The sequence below is a fragment of the Callorhinchus milii genome, unplaced genomic scaffold (genome assembly GCF_018977255.1).
Source record: "Callorhinchus milii isolate IMCB2004 unplaced genomic scaffold, IMCB_Cmil_1.0 Scaffold13, whole genome shotgun sequence".
Lineage (NCBI taxonomy): Eukaryota > Metazoa > Chordata > Chondrichthyes > Chimaeriformes > Callorhinchidae > Callorhinchus > Callorhinchus milii.
This window is the reverse complement of record NW_024704754.1, coordinates 6478566-6492529: the sequence shown is the minus strand read 5'-3', so window position 1 is coordinate 6492529 and position 13964 is coordinate 6478566. Positions and strand designations below refer to the sequence as shown.

General features: G+C 44.4%; 1 protein-coding gene across 1 annotated transcript in view; it reads right to left on the bottom strand.

Annotated features, from left to right (window-relative positions):
- Positions 1 to 6361, bottom strand: part of LOC103186476 (A disintegrin and metalloproteinase with thrombospondin motifs 2) — a 95226-nt gene extending 88865 nt beyond the window's left edge. Inside the window, exons 1-2 of the mRNA XM_007905541.2 lie at positions 6214 to 6361; positions 4744 to 5102 (exon numbers count right to left, since the gene is read on the bottom strand). Of these exons, the coding sequence (XP_007903732.1) occupies positions 4744 to 5102; positions 6214 to 6298 (444 nt within the window). The 5' untranslated portion in view covers positions 6299 to 6361. The remainder of the gene's footprint in view (positions 1 to 4743; positions 5103 to 6213) is intronic.
- Between the last annotated feature and the right edge of the window lie 7603 nt (positions 6362 to 13964).

The following is a 13964-nucleotide window of genomic DNA, read 5'->3' as shown; positions in this document are numbered from 1 at the left end:
CCTTTTTTTAACGTCCTGGCAACGTTAAAATCTTCTGGCTTGCAAGCAAGAAAATTTCCATTCGCAAACAAATTGCTTAATTGGCACTTGTAAAATATCATCAGAAATAATAATCCTCGCATTTCATGTGGCGCCTTTCACATCAGGAGGACATCTCAAAGGGTTCCATGGGATTTACTGTAAAGTGTAATGACTGTATTTACACATAGCCGATTTGCACACAATGATATCCCACAAACAGCCATGAAGAGAATGACCAATTTTATCTGGGGTGGGGGAGGGGGAGGGGGGCTGTTGGCCAGGATATCAGGAGAAATGCTCTTCTTTTTCAAACGGTGTAGTTTTAAACAGGGTCCACTGGAACAGGCACAGACAGAACCTGAATTTAACATCTCATCCAAAGGAAGACACATCCAACATTGTAGCACTTCCCCCCAAGCAATACATTGAAGGTGTCAGTCCAGACTGTGAACTCAAGGTCCCAATGTGAGGCTTGAATTCACAGCCTTCTGCCTCAGAGGCAAGAGGGTTAATGTGATTTTTATTTGAAAGATTATGACAGCAACCTGCATTTACACTGCATCTTTTATGTGGGGCAGCGTCTTAGAGCACTTAACAACGACGACAACAACAACAACAACAAGATTCCATTTATAGAGCGCCTTTCACGTCGGGAGGACGTCCCAAAGCGCTGGACAGTTGGGTCAGGACCCGAGCAAGGGGGGAAATGGTGAGGGTGAGGGGAGGGAAGGGAAGGGAGCGAGGAGGGGGGGGAAATGGTCAGGGTGAGGGGAGGGAAGGGAGGGGGCGAGGAGTGGGTAGAGAGTTGAGAGGGGAGCTGACGGCACGGTCAAAGAGAAAGGTCTTGAGACCGGCCTTGAAGGAGGAAAGGGAGGAAGCGGCGAAGGCACTGGGGGATAGAGTTCCAGAGCCTCGGGGTTGAGAGGCTGAAGGCCCGACCACCGATGGTAGGGCAGTTGGGGCGGGGGATGTGGAGCAGACCGGGGCCAGAGAAACGGAGGGTACGGGCAGGTAGGTAGGGGGATAGTAGATCGGAGAGGTAGGAGGGAGCGAGGCCGTGAATGGCCTTGTAGGTGAGGATGAGGATCTTGAATTCGATCCTCTGGGGGATGGGGAGCCAGTGGAGGCGAGCGAGGGTGGGAGTGATGTGGTCGCGAAGCCTGGTGCGGGACAGTACACGAGCTGCAGAGTTCTGAATGACCTGCAGTGTGGAGGGAGGGCCGGGAAGGCCGCGAGGAGAGAGTTCCCATAGTCCAGCCTTGAGGTGATAAAGGCATGGACCAGAGTTTCAGCAGCGTGAGGGGTGAGGTAGTGCCGTAGTTTGGCGATGTTTCGGAGGTGGTGGAAGGCAGTGCCAGTTGTGGTGCGGATGTGAGGGAGAAAGGACAGCTCAGGGTCGAACAGAACCCCGAGGTTCCTGATTGGCTTTGAGAGGTGGAGAGTGCAGCCTTGGATGCTGATGCTGTCAGCGCCTGAGGTGCGGAGGCGCTGACGTGAGCCAATCAGGAGGGCCTCAGTTTTGCGCACGTTGAGCTGAAGAAAGTTGTCTCTCGTCCAGGACTCGATGTCGGACAGGCAGCTGTCAGGACATCGGTGGTCGTGGAGTTGAGGGTAGAGGAGGAAAGGTAGAGTTGGGTGTCATCCGCATACATGTGGAAGTTAACCCCATGTCTGCGGATGATGTCACCACAGGGGGAGCATATAGAGGGTGAAGAGGAGGGGACCGAGGACAGAGCCCTGAGGGACACCGCACGAGACAGTGCGGGGGCTGGAGGAAAAGCCGTTTGTGGACAGGGCCTTGAAGGTTGAGGTGGGAGGACAAGCGGTGGAGAAGGATAGCGTGGTCGACCGTATTGAATGCTGCCGATAGGTCGAGGAGGACGAGGAGGCAGAGGGAGCCCTGGTCGCAGATGGTCAAGATGTCATTGGTGACCTTGACCAGGGTGGTTTCTGTGCTATGGGCAGCACGGAAACCTGACTGAAGGGGTTCGAATAATGAATGGGTGGAGAGGAAAGAGCGCAGCTGGGAGGCCACAACTCTTTCAAGGACCTTGGACAGGAAGGGGAGGTTGGAGATGGGCCGGTAGCTTGATAGCTGCGACGCATCAAGGGATGGTTTTTTCAAAGTGAGAGTGATGATGGCAGTTTTTAGGGGAATGGGAACAGAGCCAGAGGAGAGGGACAGGTTCATGATGTCTGTGATATGTGGGGCAAGGAGGTGGAGCTGAGAGATAAGGAGTGGAGTGGGGATGGGGTCCAGGGAGCAGGTGGTGGGTTTCAAGGACAGGATGAGTTTGGTGACAGAGGGTGGGGAAATGGGTACGAAGGTGTGCAGGGGAGGATGGGTAGGAGTCGGAGTGTAAGAGGGAGGGGGTGGGGGTGGGTGGAAGTTGGAGGGGGTGTGACCGCGGAGCGGATTCCCTTGATTTTGGATTCAAGGAAATCCAGCATCTCCTCGCAGTGAAGATAACAATGGCGGAGCTTGACGCCGAGCTAGGGGGAGAGAGGAGGTGACCGTAAGCACAGTCACAATTACATTTGCATTGTCTTAAAATCTTTTAAAGTCCTTTAAAGCATTTGATACGGCACCGATTTACAGTCGGTCTTTATTTCTGCTGTCATTTTTTAGTTGAAATCTCGCCTACTCTGCCTCTTACCTCTCTCACTGCAAATGACACAGGTGCTTTAACACTGTTTCCTTCACTCACACACATTCTGAGCTCTTTGCACTCCGTTGTTTCAGAGGAATAGAAAACCAATCTACTCAACAGACCCACAATCATCTCAGGGGAAGATGGAAAAAATTGATGCTGCTGAACTTTAAGCTACTTTAAGCTTGAAAGTAGCTGTGTGTATGAAATCAAATCATGAACTGTTCAGTATTTCTTGTACAAAAATACAGCTTTTCCAAGTCTCATTTCACTCCCTGTGCAAAATGTTAGATCCAGATCAATAAAAAATGATCCATATAACCCCCGAACCACACATCAGATTTACACTTAATACAGTAATTCGTGTTTTTCAGTCATTCCACCCTAAGCTAGCCCCAGTTTCACTGTGGATTCATGTCATCTTGGTGAAGAGAGATGTCACATGGGTCTAAGATTGAGTCTATTTTTGATTTTCAAATTCTTAAAAACACAGCCTCAATTCCGAAGCCAATTTTCAGCACGTTTCCTTTAAGGGTTGCAGAAAAAACGATGCTAAAACTGAGAACGGATTCACCAATTTGCTAAATTCTGGACAAATTCCCTAAAGGAAAGCGGAGTAAATCTGGATCCAGATTAAGTTAACCTTGGATCTCTTAACAGTGGCAAAGCCTGATGCTGAGCTGAGGGGAGGGAGGAGGTGACTGTAAGCATGGTCAAAGAGGAAGGTTTAAAAGAGGAGGGGGCAAGGCAGAGCGATAAGGGGAGAGAGTTTGAAAGCTTTGAGGTTGTAGTGGCTGAAAATGTGGCCACTGATAGTGGCGCAAAGGGGAAGAGGAACAACAGGAGGCCAGAGCCAGCCGAGCAGAGGGAGCAGGTAGTGACGTGGGGAGAAAGCAGGTCAGAAGGTAGGGAGATGACAGAACATGAATGGATTTGTAGACGAGTGTGAGGATTTTTACACCTTAATTGAAGCTACAAAAAAGCGAAAGAGCAAGGTTGAACCGAATAGTAACTGAAGCGCTTAAGTTACTCAGCCTTGACACCAGCAAAGTGCACCTTTAATCAATCCTCTATGGTCTGGCATCACCTGAACACAAATATGCTTTCCCATGAACTATACATAAATGTGTTCCTATGAACTATATAACATAGATATGTTCCTGTGAAATATGCGCTAATGAACTAAAATGTACTATTTTGATCTCTGCTACATCTAAAATGTCTTATTTATGTTTGGATCTCTCTCTCTCTTTCCCCATCCCCCCACAAACTTATATCACTCTTACTGGAGCACGCGTGTGTTCCCTAGAGGTGCACATCCGGTGCCGAAGGTGGGTTGGAGGTGAAAACACACAATAGGGGAAAGGAAGCTTCTCTTCGGATGAGCTGTTAAACCGAGGTCCGTCTGCCTGTTCAGATGGACGTTAAAGATCCCCCACAACACTATTTGAAAAGAGAAGTGAGTTTCTCTCTCCCCGTGTCCTGGCCAACAATCCCCCCAAATAAAATTTGGCAACTCACTCCATGACTGTTTGTGGGACACTGCTGTGCGCAAATTGGCTGCTGTGTTTCGCTCACAAAATACACTGTCACTTCACCTTACAAAATATCCTGTAAAGGATTTTGAAATGTCTCGACAATGTGATAAGGCAGTATCTAACTGTGATAACTGTTATGCACAATTAGCTGCTGCATTGTTTCCACAACAACAACACTAACAACAAATTACATTTGTATAACAATAACAATAACAACAAATTGTAATTATAAACACCAACATTTGTCATTTGCAATTTTAAGCGCTCCGAGACACCGTCCGGCATGAAGGGTGCTATTTAATTGCAACTTGATGTTGTTGTTATAGCACCTTTCACATTGGGAGGAAATCCCAAAGTGCTGAGAAAATATACAGTTGATCCACTTTACTGTATATTCCTTGAAGTGTTTTAAGATGTCTCAACGACATGATAAGACACCATATCAAATGGAAGGATTATTATGATTATTATTATATCAAATGCAAATACAAGGAAGCGATCAGTGAAAGGAGGAAAATTGCTGCTTTGCTTACCAGCCCGTCACAGTTACTGATGGCGACCGAAGCTCCCGGAACATCGGTGATATCCCCGGAGTAGACGCAGTCTCCACGCAGAGGCTCGGTGTGGGTGGTGTTGCCCTCTTGCCACTCCACCATGGCTCCAGGTGCCACCAGTCGCGAGTTCAGTTTAAGCCGCAGGTGCCATTCTTGCCCGAAGACCGTAACGTTATAATACAACTGTCCATTGCTCGGCTCGTGCTGTGAACTGCCCACTTCCCTTCTCCATCGACTTCTGCCAGATGTTGATACAAGGTTAGAGAGAAATCTTCCTTCCCCATCTGTACACCTGGGAATCACTAACACATAGTCCAGCAATTTGTCTTGGAGTAAATCTACAATAGAGAGAGAGAGAGGTGGGGGAAAGCAATGTAAAATCAATGAAAAAAAATACACAACTGTTTGTGGGAAGTTGCTGTGCACTATTGGCTGCCACGTTTCGCTCACAAAATACACAGTCAATCAATCCACTTTACAGTATATCCTGTGAAGCACTTTGAGACGTCTTAACAACGTGATAAAGCGCTATATCAAATGCAAGGATTATCATAATATCATTATTATTGCAAATAGCTACTGGTTGGGATTCACTGATAAAAGCTTATTTCTGCATATCACTGCTCTCAAGTTCCTAGAATCATAGAATTATATAGCACAGAAGGAGGCCATTCAGCCCATTGTGTCTGTGCCAGCTCTTTGAAAAGAGCTATCCTAATCAATCCCACTCCCCACAGCCCTGCAAACTTGTCCTCCCTCGTTATTTCAAAGTGTGTCTGTAACGTGGCTAAATACATGAAATCATTCTGCTACCATTGTTCACTGGAAACATCCCATAACAGAGTCAATCACTTTCAGGGGCTGTTTTTTTATGGTGTGTAAGGTATTTATTTCTGTGAGCAAATTGACCATCGCATTTTGCTTGCCGAACCAACACAGTCACTACACTTTGCAGTGAATAATAATAATCCTTGCATTTGATAAGGTGCCTTATCACATCGTTGAGACATCTTAATATTTTTACAAATCCTTGTGTTATGCCAAGTGCAAAATGATTATTGTTTACAATTGTTAAATAACAGGTACACACACGTACGTTCATACATCCCGGCATTGAAATGTTTAGCAAAACCCTGATAATTCCTCAATCCATTGTTTGCTCTGGTATTTCGCCCACAAAATACACAGTCAATTCGCTTTACATACAATCTCAGTGACGTGATAAGTCACGATATGTAAAGTGAAGCGCTTCGAGACATCTCAACGACGTGATAAGGCGCTATATCAAATGCAAAGATTATTATTGTTGAAACAAAATCTTTTTCTCTCTCTCCTCTTTTCCCCTCCTTTTCAAAAATAACATCCACATCAACCGAATACATATACACAGATACATACATACAATATAATACCTACATACATAGATACATACATACAATACCAACATACCTTTATGATGAGCTAAGTAGAGACCTTCTGTAACCCGCAGGAAAGAGAGAAAGACAAAGCAAACGACAGAGGGGAAACAATCCATCCTACAGTTTGCAGGAAAAAGTGTCAGGAAAAAACTTGAGAGGATTCCACGTTAAAGTTCAGAGCAGCGGCTCTGCAGTGTGAGGCTCAGCGTTGGGACCACAGCATCTGAGCTGCGAGAGAGAGAGTGAGTGAGAGAGTGAGAGAGTGAGTTGCCTTCAGCCTTCACTCTCTCTCTCTCTCTCTCTCGTTGTGTCAGTGGATCAGAGACAACGAACGAAACGAACGAACAAACCCCGGGGCGGGGGGTGGGAGGGAGGTTTGGGGGGAAATGATCTTTCTCCCCCCAAAAAAACCGCAGATCGTATTCTCGTGAAGTCACTCTGAGTGACAGAGAAACTATAAGACTGAGGACAACTCAGCACAGCTCAGCACTGCCCCACACACGTGTCCGTGTGGGTCTGAGTCGTGCAAAGTCCTGAGGTCTGAGCGATCCAAACGCTCTACGTTTTTTTTTTCTTTGACGGATTCCGTCTCAATTTGACTTGGGCTTTGCTTTCTTTTTTTTTTGCAAAGAACCAGACAAAAGGCTCCCTCTAAGGTTTTCCAGAGCAAACGGCAGTCCTCCTTACAACAGGCAGTGGATGTGGTGGAGTCAGGAGAACGCAGGAGACTTGGACTTGTCTGAGAGCTCTGTTCCCACTCGAGCGAAATTGTTACTGTGAAAAAAAGCAATCGACCAACACTTAATAATAATAATATAATAATAATAATAATACTAATCCTTGCATTTGATATAGCGCTTTTCACGTCGGGAGGACGTCCCAAAGCGCTTCACAGAACACACTGTAAAGTGAATTGACTGTATGTTTGTGGGCGAACGCGACGGCCGATTGCGCACAGCGATGTCCCACAAACAGTCGTGGATTGAAAATGACCAATTTATTATTGTTTTGGGTTTTGGAGGGATTATTATTAGGCTCTGTGTGGAGTAAGGAAACTTGCCCAAGGTTTCGCCCTCTGCCTGGAATTGAACTCAGGTCTCTCGCTTGCAAAGCGAGTGCTCTAACCACTGAGCTACAGGACTCCACTAATAATAATGAATTTTACGAATTAAAGTATCCTGTGCGAAGCGCTTCGAGCCGTCTCGAAGACGTGATAAGGCGCTATATGTCAAATGCAAGGATTCGTATTATTGTTAACACGTGTCCACACATCCTTACCCACAGCACAGGCTCTCCTTTACGGAACCAGGGAATACATTCGCTTTCCTTTTAAAGAACCCAAACTCACCTTATTTATTTTTTTGCAAAACACAACCGTTTTTCACTTGTATCTCTCATTTTTTTGGTCAGTCGAGTGCCTGACCCATGTGGAAACCCGTCACCGTGCTTAAGAATCTCCGAACCAAATTAAGAAGTGCATCCATCCCACCTCCACATGGAAATTCCAGAGATAGATTGATGGAATGAAATGTGCACTCTCTCTCTCTCTCTCTCTCCTTGGAAGAATGCATCCTGCTTACCTAATTCCGGAAAGTATTAGGCACAAGTTGGCAAAAGCCAAAGCTTTGGGACCCCAGAGTGTGATTTGGGGTAATTACTGGAGCCTAACCAGCTAAACCCTCATAGCTTGCCATTGATATCATTGTCTGGCAAGCTTTCCCGTTGCTTGTCCAGCGAGGACCACCCTGTTGTTGTTGGTTTGTTTTGTTCTATTTATATTATAGTATATTTTAATGTCAAATTTGCCCACTGTCCATTATTACCACCTTTCGTAAAACTGACGAAGTTTAAGGTATTGTACTGTGTAGTGACTGTGTATTTGTAGACAAGCACAAAATATAAATTCACAAAGTGCTCAGAAAAGTCATGGTTGCACATCTATATATAGAATATGGATTGACCTCTGGCAGGTTCTGCAAACAAGCTATATAACATCTCTTTCGGATACTTGGTATTGGGGAAAGGCATGCACCTCAGTATTTGCATTTAACACAGACTATGAAGCATGAATATTTTTAACCTATTTGTATCCATCAAGATGCAATTTCTCCAAGTGCAAACTGTTATTAAAACTACTTCAGTGTTCTATATAAATATGTCTGAATGTTAATAAATCCACTAAACTTGCATTAAAATATATGCATTTTTCATTGAGAAGAGTACAATCAAATATTGTAAAATACTGCATGGAATGGCTTTAACTAATTCAGTACATTTTCGCCCACAAAAACGTAGTCACTGCATTTTATACATATCCTGTGAGGCACTTTAGGACGTCCTCCTGACTGTCAAATGTAAATTTGTATTGGATTGTATCTCTTGAAGATTCCAATCTATATGGAATGATACATTAAGAAGATGATACGAGCGCCATACTTATAATAATAACCCTTGCATTTGATATATTGACTTTCACACTGGGAGAACGTCTCAAAAGTGATTCACAGGATACTGTAAAGTGTAGTGACTGCATACTTATAGAATGTATTGTTAAAAAAAGCAAAAAAAACTTACCGCTTTTGGTGACTGACCAGAGAATTTCCTTTAAACAAAGAAGATTAGAAATCTATGAGTAGAGAAAGGCTGGTCGAAGAGGCACACTGAACAACAACAACTTGCATTTATATAGCATCCTTCACACAGACCAGCATCTCAGAGTGCTTAACAGTGGCGGAGCCTGATGCGCCCTGGAGGGAAGGGCGTAAGCACGGTCAAAGAGAAAGGTCTTCAGTCGTGATTTAAAAGAGGGGAAGGAGTGGGCAAGGCAGAGGGATTGGGGGAGAGAGTTCCATTGCTTCCAATACTAAACTAACAGACTGAGCAGACAGACTCCAATAGTGGGTAAAGACCTTGGGGAAGTCAGGGATGAGTGAACAACTAATTTGAAATGTATGTTCTTTCCACTACTCTGGTTTGCTCTTGCAGTTAGTAAATTCTGTCAGTGTTCCTCCCTCAGGGCCCGGGCAGGAGCACCGTCTGCCTACACATATGAGGCAAGGGCAGTGCGGAGATCAAAGCAGCCTTAATGAGGTGACTTGCTGAGCCCTGACCACAAGGGGTCTTTAAACAGAGGAATTGGTCACAACAAACTGAACAAGTTACAAACACAAGAACATTTCAATGGTGTCTAAGTACAGTGTGATACCCGCTATTCCTGAGGGTTCATTTTTTACTTGGTCAGCCGGGTGTCTAACACATGCGGAAACCAATGTGGAACATAATAGTCAAAGCCAACATCTTAACAGCCAAGAACTTAAAACTTAACTTAATCCTTGCCTTTGATATAGCGCCTTATCACACCATTGAGACGTCTCAAAGCAATTTGCAGGATATACTGTGAAGTGAATTGACTGTGTAGTTTGTGGGCGAAACAAAGCAACCAATTGTGCACAGCAGTGTCTCATAGTTGTGGATTGAATGATTTATTACCGACAGAAAGCGATCTGCCAATTGGGTTCTTACTTACTGCTAGGAAAACAGAGGCATGTGGAGCAAGGAAACTTGCCTAATGTTTCGCCCCATGAACCAACCAAGAACCAGCCAAGAATCCAAACCAGTTTGGTTTGGAGACTCTTAAGCACTGTGATGGGTTTCCGCATGTGTCAGACACCTGGCTGACCAAAAAAANCAGCCAAGAGGTAAGATATTTGCCTCAAAGAGCAAACGGGTTGCCTTTGGCCTCTGTGTATGTTGCATCTTCCTTCTGCACATCAAATGACAAGTTCAGATAATGTAGCAGAAAAGGAAAGACTCTGGTAGATCAGTTTGCTGTAACTCGTAATCGTTCTCTGTAATGCTTCCTTTTGATGCAAGGTCGATAAAATGGATCCACCTGCCTGTCTGGTAGAAATTGCCGCATAGATGGAAGAAATGTTCAGAGATATAGCGGAGAAAGACTCAATTTCCTTTTCGCTCATAACTTCGGTCAACGTCTAATTTAGTAATGAGCTGCTCAATTGCTTTGTCCTTCTGTAAGATTATTCATTGCCCCCACAAGGTAAAGGATTCCCGGTCTGTTAGTGGCCAGTATCAGTGGAAGTAACATGAGAGACCTTTCAGCTTCATGCCTCTAGAGGCACCTCATCCACAACAGTTTGTGGGACACTGCTGTGTGCAATTGGCTGCTATGTTTTGCCCACAATATATGCAGTCAATTCACTTTACAGTATATTCTGTGAAGCGCTTTGAGATGTCTCATCAATGTGATAAATGCAAGAATTATTATTATTATAATCCATAGCCTTATGGAGGGAAATTGCACGCAAAGTGTCTCCACCAACACTAAACAAACAGCAAGCTCTGTTGCACCATGTATCTGGGAGAAAACATTATCAGGAACGCAGGGCTTGGAAAATTTGGGCTAGACTTGTGAAAAGTATTCAAACTATTCATGCAACAACACAAAGAAACATAAATCAATCGCAGACCCGGCTAATAACAACTCCAACCACAAACTCAATACAAAATGTTCCAATATGTACTGGATTGCAAGCAAACATCATCCTGTGTTCGTTTGACTGTTTTTCTCCCTTGTACATGGAAAACCGTGCACAGGACAGTGCAAATATCCTGAATTTTACATTTGATCCCGCAGATAATCACCATTTCCAGGAAACTGTCAATTCGGATGATGTACTGTGTCGAAAGAGGAACATTCCAAAGCCTTGTCTAACAAGACGGAATGTCCATGTTTGAGGGTTTGGTATCATATTGGAGGTGATGTCATACATAACTGACTGCTCGGAGGCCCTGAATTGAGAAACGGCAGCATATGGTGAGACAGGTACAAACAGAGATAGCAGACAGAGGAATTCAGTGCTGCCAATGGGATAGGCTCTGTTATTCAAAGGTAACAACTGCGGCTAACTAGACATAACCGTGACGACACAATACACTGTGATGGTCTGGGTATAAAACCTTATTGTTGAGATGTGTGGCAAATTTGAAGCACAGAGCAGGATGCAAATAAAGCCTTGTTCCTCCCAAGACAGAGAGGGTGAATAAATGAATAAAGCTCACTTGATCTCACACCTTGCACGAGCCAATTTACTGAGCAACTTCAGCAGAGATCATGGGTTGCGGAGGTGGGGAGAGGTCACCTGCTGAGTTATTGATCAGGGAATGACACCTGGACTTAAAGGAAGGATTTCTGCTTCCATTGAGTTAGGAGTTAGTTAGTGCAACATCTCGCTCAAGAAGCTCGAGAAACTGATTGTAAAAGGAAAGGGGAACATGCATTGTTTTTTCTTATAAGGAAGGGCAGTTGCTTTAAAATATTGGAAATGCATATGTCCAAATCATAATAATAAAAATCCTTACATTTTTATAATAATAATCTTTACATTTGATATAGTGCCTTTCACATCAAGAGGATGTCTCAAAGTGCTTCACATGATTTACTATAAAGCAATGGTGCCCAATCATTTTGGTTGACCAACAAAATAAGAAATAAAGATAACAAAATAGCATAGATTCCTGCAAGACCCATCTTAAGACACTCCTCTTCGACCTTGTTTTTGATCACCCTGCTTCCCTCCACCCTTCCCAATCCCGACCCCCACCTCGGGTCCGAAACCCTGACTGTTCAGCGCCTTGGAACGTCCTCCTGACGTGAAAGGCGCTATACAAGTGTAATTTTGTTGTTGTTGTAGATTTATGCCATAAATCAAGAAATATTCAATGAGGAAACATTTATTTTGTTTGGTCAACCAAAGACGTTATCTGATTTAATGGCATATGAATCAGAAAATTGAATGAATTATTCTCGTCTGTTAACTTTACAATTCCACAAAGATTTCCCATGACTTTTCCCATTTGTTTCCGGTTTCTGGCCACGCTCAGAATATCTGGATGCCCTTATTATCATTTATTGACCAATTTTAATTGGGTCAGGCAACATGCTCATCCATCTTTTCTCGGACCACCCATCTGTGATGAGTACAACATCCTACGGAAATAAAAGGAAATATTAATTACTTCATTTCCATAGGGATCATCTGTCGAGATTTACAACTGCTCTGTTCATACAAGCAGCTATACTTGTGCCTGCACAAAGTCCTTAAAGCCATGCACAAAATTGATCTGTTCACCAACATCAACAACAAAAATTGCATTTATATAGCGCCTTTCACGTCAGGCAGAAGTCCCAATGCACTGGACAATGAGGGGTTTGCGGGTTGGGATCTGAGAGAGGTGGAGGGCAGGGGAAGTGGAGGAGGAAAAATAACCAAAGGCACAGTCGAAAAGGAAGGTCTTGAGACAGGAATGAGGCAATGGAGGGGGCGAGGTGGAGGTGCTCCAGGATGGCGTTCCAGAGGGTGGAGGCAGAAAGGCTGAAGGGTCGGCCACTGATAGTGGAGCGGACAGCGTGGCAGACATGGAGCAGGCCAGGGCTTCAGGGCGGAGGGAGAGGACAGGTGGTGAACGCAGAGGAACCGCAGTTAGGGTTTCAACCCACAAGCTTCTAACACAGAGGCAAGAGTGCAACTGATTGAGTCAAGCCGACTGCAATCAGTTCCTGCAAAAGAAACAAAGCAGTAAAAATTATGTGTTGGTGCAACAGGTCACAGCGTGAACCAAATGTGGGAACATATCACTGCTGAGAAAATGTAGTCCTTGATTTTTCACTTGTTGTGGCTGCACTGATCATGTCAAAACTGCTCTCGTTCCCAAGCTGATAACACGAGAAACGATGAGACTTTTTCTTTTAAAAACATGTTAATAATAATCCTTGCATTTGATATAGCGCCTGATCGCATTGTTGAGACATCTCAAAGCGCTTCACAGAATCTACTGTAAAGTGAATTGACTGTATATTTTGTGGGCAAAATGCAACAGCCAATTGCACACAGCAGCGTCCCACAAACAGTCGTGGATTGAGTGACCAAATATTTTTGGGGGGGAGGGATTATTAACTCCGGAAAGAGATCTACAAATCAACTAGCAATCGGATTTCTACTCACTGTTAGGTAAACAGAGGCATGTGAAGCAAGGAAACTTGCCTAAGTCGACCATGCTAACGACTACACTACAGGACTCCACGAACACATATTTCACCAAGCACATTCTATCCATGACGATAGTCATTGTCTCGTCATGGGAAATTCATGCAATTGACACTGACCACAAACCAAAGAGTAATTCCAAAGTGCTTTCTCCCAGAAAATGACTGAGAGCTTTTCAGCAGTTGACGGCAGCGAATGTGGGTCAAGTGCCTGCCTTATATGGATGGATATTCCTCAGTGTAGGTTTTCCTTGTGGCTGAGTCATTATTGGCCTTGCTTCTTGATGAGTCACGGTTTGGCGAGTCAAGTCTTGCAGTCCTTGGTGGAATAATGCGGAAAGTTATTTGGATTTCAAATTGCTGATGAACAGGGCCACTCACAATGACAACAGTGATGGATGTAACACCACCCTTTCGCTCCAATAGAACGGGAGCCATTTTGATAAGAGAAAGTGCAAAACAGGAATGTTTACCTTCAGGAATTTTAATGGCGCGTTCACAGTATCCATCAAAATGGACTGTGTCCCATGTAATAAACGAGCACTTTCTCAGAACGTTACTGCTTTTCCCGATCGCTGACTCAGGAATCTGGGAGCAGTACTCCTGGGAGGCTGTTTCGCAAATCAAAAGAACAACAAAGGACATTCACTGATAACTTCAACTACACCATACAAAGGCTTCCTTACTTCAGATTTACTCAGCGAAACATCTCGAAGCAC